The sequence below is a fragment of the Vanellus vanellus genome, assembly GCF_965231255.1.
Source record: "Vanellus vanellus genome assembly, chromosome: 2".
Lineage (NCBI taxonomy): Eukaryota > Metazoa > Chordata > Aves > Charadriiformes > Charadriidae > Vanellus > Vanellus vanellus.
Window position 1 is genome coordinate 165,754,579 of NC_138906.1, and position 15,122 is coordinate 165,769,700.

General features: G+C 37.1%; 1 protein-coding gene across 1 annotated transcript in view; it reads right to left on the reverse strand.

The window, feature by feature from the left end:
- Positions 1 to 2,507: 2,507 nt before the first annotated feature.
- Positions 2,508 to 15,122, reverse strand: part of AGO2 (argonaute RISC catalytic component 2) — a gene marked incomplete at its 3' end in the record, with an annotated part of 52,383 nt that continues 39,768 nt past the window's right edge. Inside the window, exons 12-19 of the mRNA XM_082498860.1 lie at positions 12,800 to 12,984; positions 10,700 to 10,859; positions 8,217 to 8,307; positions 6,859 to 7,053; positions 5,559 to 5,693; positions 3,988 to 4,089; positions 2,981 to 3,180; positions 2,508 to 2,616 (exon numbers count right to left, since the gene is read on the reverse strand). Of these exons, the coding sequence (XP_082354986.1) occupies positions 2,508 to 2,616; positions 2,981 to 3,180; positions 3,988 to 4,089; positions 5,559 to 5,693; positions 6,859 to 7,053; positions 8,217 to 8,307; positions 10,700 to 10,859; positions 12,800 to 12,984 (1,177 nt within the window). The remainder of the gene's footprint in view (positions 2,617 to 2,980; positions 3,181 to 3,987; positions 4,090 to 5,558; positions 5,694 to 6,858; positions 7,054 to 8,216; positions 8,308 to 10,699; positions 10,860 to 12,799; positions 12,985 to 15,122) is intronic.

Below are 15,122 nucleotides of genomic sequence, written 5' to 3' on the forward strand. Positions count from 1 at the left end.
GCAGTGAAGTCTCACAGTCTGCTTCAGAAAAAAGATTTGAGGTCAAGACAGATTCTGCCCTCCTCACCCCATCTGACCACCTGTAGAAAGTCACTTATTTCAGATCTGCACAGAGAGGAAAGAGGAGGATGAATTTCACATCCAAGAGGTCTCTGCATAATGAACAGCAAATAAACTAAATGGCGTCTTCAAATGGTTGATTTTTCCCTATTTGTTAAGAATAATTCACGTAATAAAAAAATTCTTATACAAAACTCCACCAGATTGAAATCTTAAATGAAATCTTCAACCTCTCAAGCAAACACACGGAGAACCGCAACATACCCACCACGGAAAGGTTTTGCAGTTTAGCCGTACTTTAGGGGAGGTACGTACAACCTGGCTGGAACACAAAGATAGACAACGTGACCTGGAATTTGTTTTCTGTTATACCAGCATAATTTAAAAATCTGGATTTACGTATCTATGACCAAAGAGAAAATCTGACCCAGCATCCTAATCACTAAATTAAACAGTACAAATACAATGAATCTATTAATAGGTTTTACATTGTTATTTCACCTAAACAACACTGACAACCAACACACTGCTGTAAGGTGAAGATCTGAACTTGCACGAGTTTATGTACCTAAAACTCTTTATGCAGCAAAGGTTGGGCATCTTCTAGCTTATTCAACAGCAACTGGTTATAGTCTATCTGCTACATGGCACAGACTTCTGTATTGGTTAAAGCTACTCGCCCTTCTCGGTGGCTAGAGGTAAATATATTCAAAACAGCGACCGAGCATCTGCTAAGAGAAAAGGGAAAAGACAAAGCAAAATGAATCAGCGGAAGAGAATGAAATTTTAAAAACCTGCCTCTTAGCATGTTATGTTTCACTTACGAAAAATAAACAAAGTCAAGTCAGCATAAACAAGTTTCCTGGGCTTTTTCTATTTTCTTTTAAACTTCCTTGTGGCATCATAATTAGTGCAATGTTTTACATATGTATTATGGTTTTTTATGAACTCAGTGTGCAAACTAACAGAAGCGTTTGTCTAGCAATTATCAGTTTTAATTAATGCTTCTCCTAAGAGAATGGTAAAACTCTCACATTTACTATTGACCTTATGCATAATGAAGAGTTCCCCCCGTCATAAGTAAACTTCAGTTTCCTAAGATTTATCTTTACTGCATAGATTCTCTGACTTTTGTCTAAATTACAGTGAGCCACTCTCCTCTATTAGAGCTCCTGCTTTACCAATATTCAACATATAAATAAAATACAATTGTTTTGTGCTTGAATGAACATAGAATGTTGGTCTCGTGTGCGTCTCTGAACTGCACAGGTAAAACCTGCTATGTTGTGTGCACGCTTAAAAAGCCTTTCTACGAATTACAAGCCATACAATATACACTGTATGTATCTCTGAACTGTCACAAAGTGAATTGCATATTTTTGCATTTGAATAGTAATGTCCCCACGATAGTTTTAATTTCTAAATCCAAAGCATTCTTGATATGTTAACAGAAGTATCATGAGCACTCCTTAGTAAATAAAAATAAATAATAGCATCTAGTCTATCACATTAATACTGTGAAACATATATAAAATTTACATTAACTCAAACAACAGTGAAAAAGGATTGTACTGTATTTATCACCACAGACCCGTATTCTTTAGAGACTTTGGAAAGTAAGCGTCACAGTCCTGTATGACAAATTCTAAAGTTAGCTGTCAGTATGATTTAAAAAAAAAACTTCTTTACAATTTTTTTTTTTAAATGGCACATTTTCTTTTGCCAATCTAACTGGATCTATTAAAAGCTTAGGTACAAGTTCATTCTTTGTTAAAATTCTTCTTTAGTCTATGAAAAACATTTTCAAATGCAGCACAATAAAAAACATTCAAGAACAAGCTTCAGAAAATACATTTGCCCTTAGACACACAGAGAATAATCTTTATAAGACAGTTGAAAACCAGAATTTTGCCACTCTTTTTTGAAAACAAAATTTCGTAAATGCATCTAGAATAATCAAGGCTTCATAAACAGACAAAAATGCCTTGCTTTCCTTCGTATTAAAAGCTAATTCGCAGCATTTTAGCCCATCAAACTTTAGTATGAATTAGATATTTCCAAATTATTAAAAGCAATTCAATGAATAGGAAACTGAATGAGGAGTTTTGTGGGTTGGGTTGTTGGTTGTATTGTTTTTTTTCCCTAAGCCCTGAGATCACAGCTCTTGATTTAATTATAAAATATGGGTCTGTTTTATACCAAGCAGCTTAGAGATTTTTGGCAAACCACATTTCCAACAATAGTGGGGTTTGGTACAAGAATGCAGTTCATAATCAAGTTTGAAATTTTGGACGGAAGGCTTTTTTGCAAATGGGAAAGAAAAAAAATTAAGATGCATCACTCATTGCTGGCTGTCACTGTAGCTTGGGCAACTGTTGGTCTAAGTGCAGCTGGTCTCATGTGAATCCAACTCTGTATTGAACTGAGTCGCTAAACATTAAAACATGTCAAGCAAAGTACATAGTGCGCAACGTGTCCTGATGAACTTGAACTGCTTTAGCAAGTGCTTGATGATCTCTGCCATTACTCTGACCCGAAGTGTGGCTTCCTTCAGCACTGAAAGAGAAGGGAGGTGGGAAAAAAAACACAGAGGTTGGGGGGGGTGAAAGAAGTGAAACCCTATTTCATCTGTCTCTCCTTGCGCAGAATGTTTATCATATCATTCATTTCTTCTAAACAGAATGGTCAAAAGTTAATTACCCTTAAAACAGCACTGAAGTTCTCAAACAGAAGGAAGCACAGAAGCATACAGGAACAACATCTGCTTTTTTTTTTTTCCCCTCCACAGTATACTTCAGTGCTAAGACCAAATTAACCCTCAAACTGCTGATTGAGGATACCACTGACCCCAGAATGAACAAGCCCATTTCATTCCTGCTTTCTTTCAAATTCCATAATAATTCAAAACTATGCAACTCACCTATCGTGTTCTTTATCCACCAGATGATACCTGGCTCTGAAGGCAACCAGGTGCGCGTAATATGCTGGTGCAGGGATGGAAACAGAACGAGTACAGCGTACGTACGTATGACACAGCTGGTAGGTAAGAATCTGCAGTTCATCTGAAGAGAAACGATTGTCATCCCAGAGGACATGGTAATGAGAAGGTCTGCTTGTTCCCTGAAGGCAGATCACACAGGACATCAGTGTTTCAAAAACATCTCTTTAAATTTCCACCTCTGCAGGTGAACTGCAGTATAACTGACTGCTTCCTCAAAAATCACGTGAGCAATTCTATGTATTTCAGCAAATTTTTCCTTTAAAAAGGTAAACAACCTCCCTCCTTACTCCCTATATGACTAATCCCTTTGCGTTTTTGGGTAGGATTGCACTTTCTGGAATCTCATCCCTGTTACTGAAATTAAATGAATTTACTGAAATTTACTTTCATCTTGTGAAACTTAGAGCTGACAAAAAACCATCATATAAAGTAGCTTTAGGCAAACATTAATAGCCTACAGCAATCTAACTTGTGCCCCTACTGAATACACTTTTCTAGACATTATCAACTGGTGATTTTCGGTACTGTTGTGGATTAATAGTTTCTGACTGGGAAGAAGAAATCACAAGAAAATGTGAAACTACAACGGTGCTATCGAAATGTTGTTTTCCAGGAACTGGATGCCTGTTTCAAGAGAATGCAAGCGGCAGCTCTGTAAAATAGTCCAAATACCTTGTGACCATTCAAAGCAGCACACAGACAGGAGAGAAACGCAATAAAAATGTACAGGGTGTGCTGCATATCTGTTTAGTTTCATTATTTCTTTCAGATTTTAATAACGACAGAAGAGCATTGTGGATGGCACAGATGAAAAACCGAAATACACAGATGGGAGTTGTACCGTTTGTCTCCTGTGTAAAAGAATGTGGGAATACCAACAGCCAGTGTTATCTTTGACAGTTACCATCCCACACAAAATGCTGTACCTGAATACCAGCATGACTACACAGGTAAAAGTCAAACTCTGATGGATGGGTGATTTTTGTGTCCACTGTGGTACCCGCTGGAATGTTTCCGCTTTTGCCAACCTGTGTGAACAGAAAATGCAAACATGTAAGGCACAAAGTTTTTTCTTTTCATCTGTACAGTAAGGAAAAAAAACACAAGAAAAAAATCTGTAGGAAAAAAAAAAAAATCTGTAAAAAGCAGAAAGTCAAGAAAGAATGAGGAAAACTGAAGTTTTGTTCAACTGAAAGTCTGGCGTGTCTCTACTATAGAGGAAAAAAAAAAAAAAAAAGATGAGCTACAAAATCTTCTTGGAAGTTACCTACAAAGTTAAGCTTTTCTGATTAATGTAAAAAGTTCCTGCAACTGATTTGTCAAATTCTTTTCACCTTCCCATTCCAGTACAGGTTACTCCTCTGTAACTTTTCTTTTTTATACCTGGAAGAGGACAAGCCGAAATTGTAAGACAGGCCTCTCCTTCCCCCAAAAACACTTTTCTTCAAAGCAGAACTTAAAAATATTCTTTACTGTAAAACAGTTTAACAACTGTAATCATAGCATATCTGTATCAAAACCACCTTCATGTCAGCAATAAAAGTTACTAATTATTGCCTTGAAGCCCAGTGGGCTTCAAATGCTCAAAGAGAGAAGCCTGACAGAAGGAAAAAGAACATAAAAAACCTTAGCTGCAAACAGAAGGTTGCTATTAGTAACTCTTCATTTACAGCAATGACTCCATCCTAGACTTGGGGAGTTTCCTCTCCACCCAGAAAGGTGTAATCAAATATTTCTACACATACTTCACGCAGATACAATGGCAACTATGAAACACTCATTAAAAAAAAAATTGATATGAGTGCTCAAATTTGTAGTACTCGAATGAGATTTGACTACTACAAATAATGTGTTGTGACACTTGATATGCCCAAACCAAACTCCATGTTTCTAAGACATTAGACACCTAAGGTACCTTGAAGGTAGTGTTAATGGAAAAGAGAGTACTCTTGAAGTGTAGGCTTCACCTTACCTAACAATTTCAGTGTCTAATTGTGCAGGTGTCTACATCTCAGTAACCCAAGAATCACTCTTTAGTCAGTGGCAACCAAACCAGTGAAGTCTCTAGTGCTAGAATCCCATGAAATGTGCCTTAAAGCATGTTGGGAATACTAAACAGATCTCCATTCAACGAGTGCCCAAGGTAACTGTTCCAGTTGCAGACATCTACATTATAAACCCTACAATACTCAGATCAATCTCAATCCTCGAGGATCTTGAGACAGTAAAAAAAGCTGGAAAGAAAGCTGAAAAATTTGATGAACTTCAAAAAGGATGGACGGAGTTGTTGAAAGGCACATCCTGCTGACTTTTATAAAAGCTTCTTGCCAGTTCTTTATATGGGACAGAAAATGAAGGTTTTTTCTTTCCAGGCAGAAAGATCTCACCCACTACATTAAGTAGTTTTTCAAACAAGTCTCTTACTGCTTAAATAAGCAGTAAGTAATAGTCAACTTGGCCGCCTGCTAGATACTTGCTGGTCACAATTAGAACATACCCGTTCATTTTTATCTGTACAGAAGAGTCTGGTGTGATGCCTTTTCTGCACAACTATAAATGTAATTCCAGGCTGGTAATCCTTTTCTAGTTTAATGCATGCTTCTCTGATAGCCAGCAGTTCATGATGGAGAACCTGAATCACAAACATACAGAGGTGTGATAAATATGAAAGATAGCGATCTTACAGATTATTCTTATTTATTGTGTTCCTTCTTGCATTGTCACTCAGGGTAATGAGATGTCAAAGCATGCAGGGTCAAACCTTAATTTCTTCACTTAATGAGAACAAATTAGATCACTGGTTTCCTGAGCCAGGCGAGAGCTGGTTCCATATTCGTTCAGCTCCAAGCACGAGGCTTGGAATAATAAGCTGTACATCAAAATCTTTTTAACTGCCAAATACAAATGAACGCTTAATTAGGCTGTCGAATACACAACAGCCTAATTATTTTTCAGTATAGTACAAGGGATAAAACCCAGAATTGCTCAACTGCATGCTCTTTCCCAGCTTTGTGAACTCTCATGCAGGACTGCAGGCATCAAGAAAAACAGAGAGAGGGAAGTGCAATAAAACAAAAAGCAATGATTTGGGATTTGGGTTAATCAGATATTAAAAAAAAAGTCAGTGAGAAATTGTGATAAATGGGAAAAAATTTCAAAAGTTCATACAAAAATTAGTTCTATTAATTCAATTTACTACGTGAATTTTACTCCCTTCTCTCTTAGATTTTGAGAAGTGGACTAAGTTCTGTATCTTTTCATTTACATATAAAAATACCAGAAAGGAAACCATACATAAATATCTTTTTTTAAAATAGATAAGAAAAAAAATCATAAAATACGGTACTTGTAAGCAAACAATATAAATACAAACAAATATTTGCTGAATTTTATCAGGAATGAATGAAAAGCAACAGTGTGAAAATATAGGATTTATTAATCCTGGTTAAAAATTTAAGAAAATTAGCTCACACTGTATTTTTCTTTACTGGATCCCATAGAACATGGACAATTTGATTAATGTATCTTGAATAGGTCACAGATGTTGAACATACTTAAGTGCTACAACTGTATTTTCTCATTTATTTTTGCAAAGGGAAGTATTTTAAAGGGGAAAAAGTATTAAAGAAGCTCATGAAAAAATACGAAAACACTTTCCCTGCTCTGCTTAGTTTGAATCCAACAAATTCGTTGAGGGAAGGTTTATTGAGGGTATACTTCTTTTCATAACTTCTACCACATAAAACTTCATCTACTACCAGAAAACTACATAATCAAATCTCAAAGAGAAATATAACCTGTTGAAACTGCCCCTCCGAAACGCCATCTCTGTAGAAGATTATACGAGTTGGTTTAAATCTGGTTGATTTATAGAATTGAATAAGCAACTCCCTGACCATGGCAGCCAAATCTTGGATGATTTCTTGGCGGTGCTGCTGGACCCGAACAGTGGCACAGTATCGATTAGGATGAGCGTCCATGCTTCCTACAACCTGTTGAAAAAAATGCTTAGTATTAAACCAAATTTAACAGTACTTTAATAAAGGTATTTCATGAAAACAAATGCACTTTTTAATAGTATCTTGCAAACTAAGGGGTTGACCAAGCAAAGATCAAAATCATAATGTGATTGGAAAGAGCTTTGAGTTCAGTCTACCTGTGGTAACACACCCTGCTGAAACCAAAACCTTATTTTCAAATAAGGTTTTCATTTTTCATTAGTCAAAGACTAATCCCCTGTTTGCACCTACATGCAGTTAAAAATGCCCATACAATTTGGAGCACTGATACCATGACAGCATTGATTTAGTTCAGACTGCAACATAGGAATTTGAACTTCTGAGTCCCATTGGTAGGGCACCAGAGAAATATCCATACCAAACAGACACCGCTTGCCAAGGGAAGGCAATTTTTCAGTTATGAAACCTCAAAATTCATACATTTTAAAAGTGACATAGGTCTTAAAAATAAATAAACAACAAAACAAAAATCTAAATTCTTTACGTCAAAAAATCACAACTAAGCACATCATCACCTGGCTTTCCCTGGACATACACGTGCAACTTTTTAAAACAGGTATTTGCTTGTTTATTTACCACCAGAGCTAAGCCTAAAATGAACACCGCACATACTGCCAAAGATCTTTGTTATTACATAAGCCAGAGCAGCCATGACAGGCATTTGACATCATGCAAGTCAAAGCCCCTCCACCTATATTTAAGGAGTACATTTCTAAGAGATTACTCCATGATTTGTGTTGTGTGTCATCAGGAAGCTCGAACACCCAAACCCCTAAACTGAGTCAGCCTAGTTCTCTATCAGCAATGGACAAATGCTGAACACTTTTAACTGCTGAAAAAGCAGATTTAAACATGCACCAGCTTATCACAGATTGCTGATAGATATCAGATAATAGAAAAGCTTCTCTGTGTATTAGCATCTCGGGCATTTTACAAGCTAATACATACATTTAAGTCATTAGCATCAATAAGAGCAAGCTCTCCGAAGTTTCATTAGATTCCTGCAGAAAAATAACTTATAATACTATAAATAGGCAATCAGAAGAAATGGACCGCAGAAGAATTGAAAGCAATAAAACACATTAGAGCTGAGCAGCAGGAGAGAGGGGTTAAAGACCATTACACAATTTACTCACTGCAGCAATGGAAGGCTTTTTTCCATCTCCAGCTGGTGGATGAGTTACATCTGCACCAAGGAATATGACAGGCTGTTGAAATACTGGTGGCCTGATAAAGAGAAAGCAAATTTGTAAAAGCAGCAAGGCTTACGCTTAATAAAGTGCATTATAACTCAAGTAAAAAGCACTCTATACTCTTGCAGTGAATTAGTCAACAATTTGCACTTGTTCAGAGTTGGTCACTTTAATCAGGACTTCTAATTACTGTGACAGTAGAGTTCTCATACAAAACACTTAGGCATGTTTTTAAAGCATAGCTAATTAGTACTTTTCATTAAAAATGATTAAAAAAAATCCATTTTTTTAATTGGGAGAATTGCAGCCTTTATTAGTTAGACCACAGAAAAGAACAAAAGTTGATTCTGTAACATGAAATAGCATCTGAGAAAATTAAAGGCCTGTGTACATATACAGATGCTATGATTTTGTTCCTGAATTAAAAAAAGCATTGGTAAGGAAGTACAAAAATTGTGGATATTGTAGGTATTATTTTAAAAGAAGATTTTTTTTTTTAAACTATGCTTCAAAATTTTAAAAAAATGTTTAAGTTAAGATATTAATCCACAGCATCAAGTGTAGAACACCAAAACACTACTTTGGAATTCTGAAGTTTCAGCTCAATTCCTTAATAAAACAATTTTAAACAGGAGATCTTAGGCCACCAGAATTTTGCATGTGGATGTAGGTGGGGGGGGGGAATGATGGTGTAGTTAGATTCTGCTGTTTTCAGACCTTCTTTAAAAAGGAATTTGAAGTTTGTTATAACAATGTAACTTATAAGGCAATTATACAAATAGAAAGCTGTTCCCTTCCCATCCCCTCCACCAACAGAAAATAATAATTAGTTATGTTTAAATACTCAAAATCTGCACTTTTATAGAACATCTAGGTGTTGTGCGTAGTTAGTTACGCCACTTTGTCTTTCTCCCTTTATTTAACTCTATTTCCATGAATGCATATTTCATTGGTATAATGAGCAGAATTCAACTTTCTGGCCACATTATTGCTGTCAGCACATGCCATTTAACAGAGACCTCATGTTTATGAATCCAGCATAAAACTATTTATATGGGGTGTGTGTTTCTGTTTTGTTTCCACAGCAGTATCTAACTCCTTTTCAGGAAAAAAAAAAAAAAAAACCAACAACAAAACACCACGACCAAAACCGAAACAACCAAAAAAAAACACCAAACCCAGCAAGACAGCAAAAAAAATCCCACCGTGCCTTTTTGAAATGCATGTTCTGCAATACGATGATTTTTAGTTGCTTTGATAGGAGTCTCCAACAAGCACATTACCCAGGCTGTGTATATTTATTTCAATAAACAGAATTTAACAAGATACACAAAATATATAGTCTTTCTGATAATGTGTTCTTTTTTTCCCCTTCCGTGAGTACTTGTTGTTGGATTATTTTTCAGCAGCTGCCTTCCAACTAGCCTGAATACCTCTAAGTGAAAATTTGCTTATCTGTGCAAACCAGAATGTTAACTTCTTTGAAACAGGCTCCCAAGAATGATGTAGCGGGTTATTCCCTGAGCTCGCTCTACAACTTGAAATGCAATGATTGTAAAAATGCCATCTTTTTACTGACACAGAACCCTAGTTGTTCATTTTGATTAAAGCAATTTTATATATCTTTATGGTAGCCTTCTCTACCCTGCACAGGTATGGCAAAACAAGCTGTATTGTGTTCATTCTTCTATTAGCATTTCTTGCCACTGATTTTTCAATAAAACTGATTAAAAGCTTCAATCTAAGAACATTTAACATGACACACAAACCAAATATTGTCTTTAACAGTAGGGTGCCTTTTTTTTTTTTTTAAACAAATAAGAAGGTATTTATTTCACTCCCACTGAACTACACGGGGGACTTCAGTGACATGTCAGATACAGAATTCAATAGTATCAAAGCAACTTCACAGAATAGAGTCACAGTGTAACTAAAACTTATCAATGTAATACCAATAAGAAATTGCAAGGTAAACTGGACCTGGAAACCAATTAAAAGTTTTCTGCTCCCAACTTTTGTTTTTTTTAAATGGCTATGTAAGTTGGGACATACAGTAAAATGAAGATTCTTGACCACAATTAAACTATAAAGGAAAAGGCACTACTATTCAAGATGGTTTCTATTTGTTTCTGTAAACTCAAGGCAAAAAAAAAATTATAACTTTTTCATTCAAAGGAAAGTTGTATAATTCAATGGTCAGACTGCAATAACAATATTTTTATTATAAATTTCAACTGGAATAAGTATTCCTCTCCAGTCTTCACAGCGTAACTTTTGCAGGACTGTTAGAAGCCAAAAGATCGTTTGACTGAAGAGTCACTTAAACTACAGTGCTATGACTACAGATAAAAGCACCCAGTTATCTTAGTATGACGCACGTTCTCTTTGCCATAGAATACCCTCTTCCTCTTTGAAAACTGGCTTACCTTCCCTGCGGCAGTAAAATATTATTTACGCCTCCTAATTTGACATTTATTTTTAAGCAAAGGTTAGACAGAGTTTGCGGTGTTGTTCTTTGCACATTTTTCATCTGAACGCACTGTGTAGCCATTCCCAGCACGGTGTCACCAACGCGCTTCACCTCCGCTGCAAAACAAAGTAAAAATGAAAAAAATACTCACATATTGCAAATCAAACAATGTAGGAGATGTTAACTCAGTGCCAGTTAACTAAAGAGTGTTAGCAATGTGGTCATTAAGCTTAAAAAAAACAAGAAGAAACCTAACCCCCAAACCCAATCCAGCCTCCAAGAAACCTTCTCCCAGTTCTGTACCACTCCACCTGCCGACAGCACAGTTAACTGTGGCCTAAATATAGCTAAAGATACTTTTGGCTCATTATAACTGAGAAATTGATAAGTTACACTGACTGTATTTTTAGCATTATAGTATTATTCAGCGTGGAAGAACCTTTGGCTAATGAAATAGGTAATGTGAATGATATTGGGATGATGAGCACTTGATTCATTATTAAACACTGAACTGGTAACGCAAACTTGATAGTAACATACTGAGTAATATTCAGCCAACCAGTTTATCAGTTCATTACTGCAAATTTACCGCTTGCATAAATGTGACCAGTTTAGCAAATGATGGCCCATAAAAACTCCAAAAGAAACTCATTAAGAGCTGTACTATTTGAAAGACTAAAACAAATCCTATTATTAAACAAGAAACTTGAGACTTAGAGGCTGTAAGAGAGCCATACTCTTACACTCGGGAGAAAAAGAAATTCAGGCTCCAAGACAGGCACAGAGAAGATACAACACCCCCTTTGGCAAGAGGCGTTTTGAGGAGCAGGGTGAGAAGAGGAGAAAAGGCAAGACTGTGGGTATAGGAAAGACAAGTATGGAAGAGCGCGGGGAGAAAATAGAGATAATTAGAGGGGGCAGGAAGAACTATAATTAAAGATAATGACAAGGAAAGTAGATGAGAGTAGTACCACATCCTTTAAGTGGTTACGTAGAGGAAAGAGCCCCCTTTTAACGCCAAGCAGAAAAGTGAAAATGTCATTTTGCACTGAATTTCTATTGAACAAATTAGAGACAAACAACTTCCTTTGCAAGGCTGAATTCATGGTGGAAAAAAAAGGTACTATTTCATTAAGGTTCCTTTTTTAAGCTCTCTTTTTTCCTTATACGAGATAGTCTTGGGAAAAAAAAAAAGGAAATTATTTTATTCTGTATTAAATTGGAGAGGGTGAGGGATGGGATAAAACAAATCTGCAGCTGCTTGGTAGATCTGAGCCATTAGAGAACAGAGTCCATGAAGCTATGGGAGAAAAATAGTGGATGGTGATGCAATTAGGCGAGGTAAGTGAAAAAGGGAGGAAGGAATGATAGGAAACCCAGCAGTCTTGCCTATAGGAAAAGCTACTTAAAACCAAAACGCATCGTTTATCTAAAACATATTTAAACCTATGCATATGTGCTATGTAAAATGCACTAATTGTCAGTCTGGTTCCAAAAAACAGTTTAAGTTGCTGAGTTTTCCCCTTCCATGCATCTGTGTCCTTGCAACCCAAAAGTTAAGAGAAAGGACAGGAAAATGCAATTGGCAGAAATCTTCTCCTTCACTCAACTTTTTTTTCCCAAAGGGTGATGGCATGAGTAAGCAAAGATGTTCTAAAAGCTACACAGTTCTTGGTTTCATTACTTCTTCAATCACTTGGAATTTTTAGCACACAGATTAGAATAAGTATATTTTAATCCACTGCATATCAGTTTCATCAATTTCACAAAAGCCCTGGTTTAGCTTTCTCACTCACAAACTGTATCTCAAATGCAACCAGCAGGAAGAATGTGGAAAAGCAAATGAAAAGCACAGACAAAAATCATGAAAATAATTACGGTCTTAATATAAAACATCCTGCAGCACAAGAAGAAGAATAAAATTAATTTATAGCCCATTCCTTAAATGGCATTTGTATAGTTAAACCAGAATTCAACTTCTCTCATTCAGAGACTTCACAAAAAATACATGAAATTGTGACTGAAACACACACGCTCATGATTTGCACTTACTGACCATAGACTGGTGTTTTTCCCGGCAAAATTACTACAACAAGCTGCAGCCCAGTATAGGTGTTCTTGAGATGTCTGAACATGGGCTCCACACTGTCAGCTCCCTGCGCGTATTTACAGAAGCACGGCTGCCCCTGGATCGGCATTCCTGCATCTCTGGAAATCTTCCTCAGCTGTTCTGTAAAGGACCTAAAGGATGTAAATAAATACATTAGATTCTCAGGTAGCAAAATCCACCTTGATTTGTCTTTTTATTTTTAATGGAACAATTCTGTTAAACTTGCAAAGTTATGCTGTCCAAAAACCTGGGAATTTACCCCAAGTGCATCTTTAATTGACTGTGCCTATGTAGTCACTGAAGGAAGACAGGGAAAGATGAGGAAATACACTGTACAAATAACACCATTACTAAAAACTTCACTTCCAAAGCAAACTGCACCTTATTTGATCTTTCTACAGGAGATACAGTATAACCTACTTTTTGTAAAAACACTGCAATGATGATATTTTGGATAGCCTGCTCTACCATACTTCCATGTATATCACTACGGAAACAGCTGGAGTTCCTTCTTTTTCTTGGTGAGGAAAACAACTCACAGAAGTTATCAGCAATTGCCGCCCCACCAAATTGATCTAACATCAATAATAACGCACAAGAAAACCTTGCTAGATAGCAGAGAAAAGGTGTGTCCTGGAGATGAAGACAAACCTTCTCCAAGGACAGTGCAAATATAAGTCACCCTTTGATGGAACTGGTGAGAAATGGAGACAACTTAATTTTGTTGGGAGCTTTTATCAGTGTAGACTCCGTCAGCACCCCTACTAGCAGGGTCTGCTGTGTTGCAAGCCTGCTGCCTTCTCCTGGCTCTTGTTAACTTGGTAGTGTTTGGCTATTTCTTCTTTTGAAGGAACACCAGGAAGACACTGTGCCTGTTTGTACACAAGACAATAGAAAGCACTTGTGTGGAAGTCTAGGGCTCTACAGAGTATACCCAGTCTGGAAAGCATCTTCAAAGTCATGGCTCCTCCAGGTTGGAAGCCTGCATCAGTGGTGGGCGAGTAGTCCGTAAGTCCCATCCCCATAAACAAAGGCAAGACGAGCAAGTAGTGAGATGTCACAGCGCAGACCTGTAGAACGGAGTACTTGGTGCTGGGGGACCAACATCCACACTACACATGTTTCTGGGATTTTTCTTCAGAGTGGCTGTAGTCTGGTGCAGTGGGCTGAAGCACATCCTCTAGCCCAGTTTTATAAAAAAAAAAAAAAAAAAACAAAAAACAACCAACCAAAAAATCCACACTGTACACTCAAACTGCTCCCTGATACAGAATGTGGCAGGAGCATCGCTTCAAATACGCACTCCTGATTCAAACTAAAACACTCGTGCAGACCCACACAGAGATGTCCTTCTTTGGCACTTGGTTTAATGACCAGTACAGTAAAAGTGATCCCAGGTAGCAATGCTTAACTGGCATCAACACCGACTTGTTACTTTGGAGTGGATATCTCCATAAGTGTCTAAAAAGTCGCTCGTCTTCACCAAAGGGTGCCAGATACAGTCTTACCTACAGAGTGTGAAGATTTAGTTTCTTCCAAACCCATTGTTAACTTTCATGAATCATAACAGCCTGTGAGCTTCAGCCCTGCAACTTGTGCCTTCTTGCAGAAAATAGGTGCATTAAGCATTTTCCATGGCAAAACAGGCACTTACGACTATAAGCAGAAAGAGTCAGTGGCAGAACATACAAGTCTAAACTGGTACAGGTTTTGAGCCTTTAGAAGTCCATCTGTAAGTATTGTGTCTAAAAGGAAAGGTTCTCTGCCAGTTCCTGAGAGGTAAAGAAGGGTAATTTTGAAGACTTTTAGGGATTTTGAAAGTGTTTATTCTGACGAATCCACAACAGCTGAGTTCCAATTTGCTCAACAAGGTGTAACAAGAGGCAACAAGATGCAACTGGATGCAGCCATATTCCTAGTGTGAAGGAACGTCCCTTCACATAAGGACAAACTCCACTGAAGCCATCAAATAATTTTATTTTGGCTCATTATGTTCAAGACATCTTCCTGTCTCTCAAAACTGGCTAAGTTCTCCTATGCAGCATTTCCACCGAAAACAGCAGTAGGGAAAGGAAAAATTCTCTGGCAGCTTAGTTCCTGCCGTGTACCTGAAGAGAACAAGTCCCTAGCCTTACCTTTTACTTTTCTTCCCATTGTGTAAGATTTCCACCACTTGCTCACCACTTGTTAAGGAAAAATTCCCAAGCTATTTGGCAAATCGTCTAAAGGAACACTGTTATGGCAATACAGTTGTTATGAATAATCACTG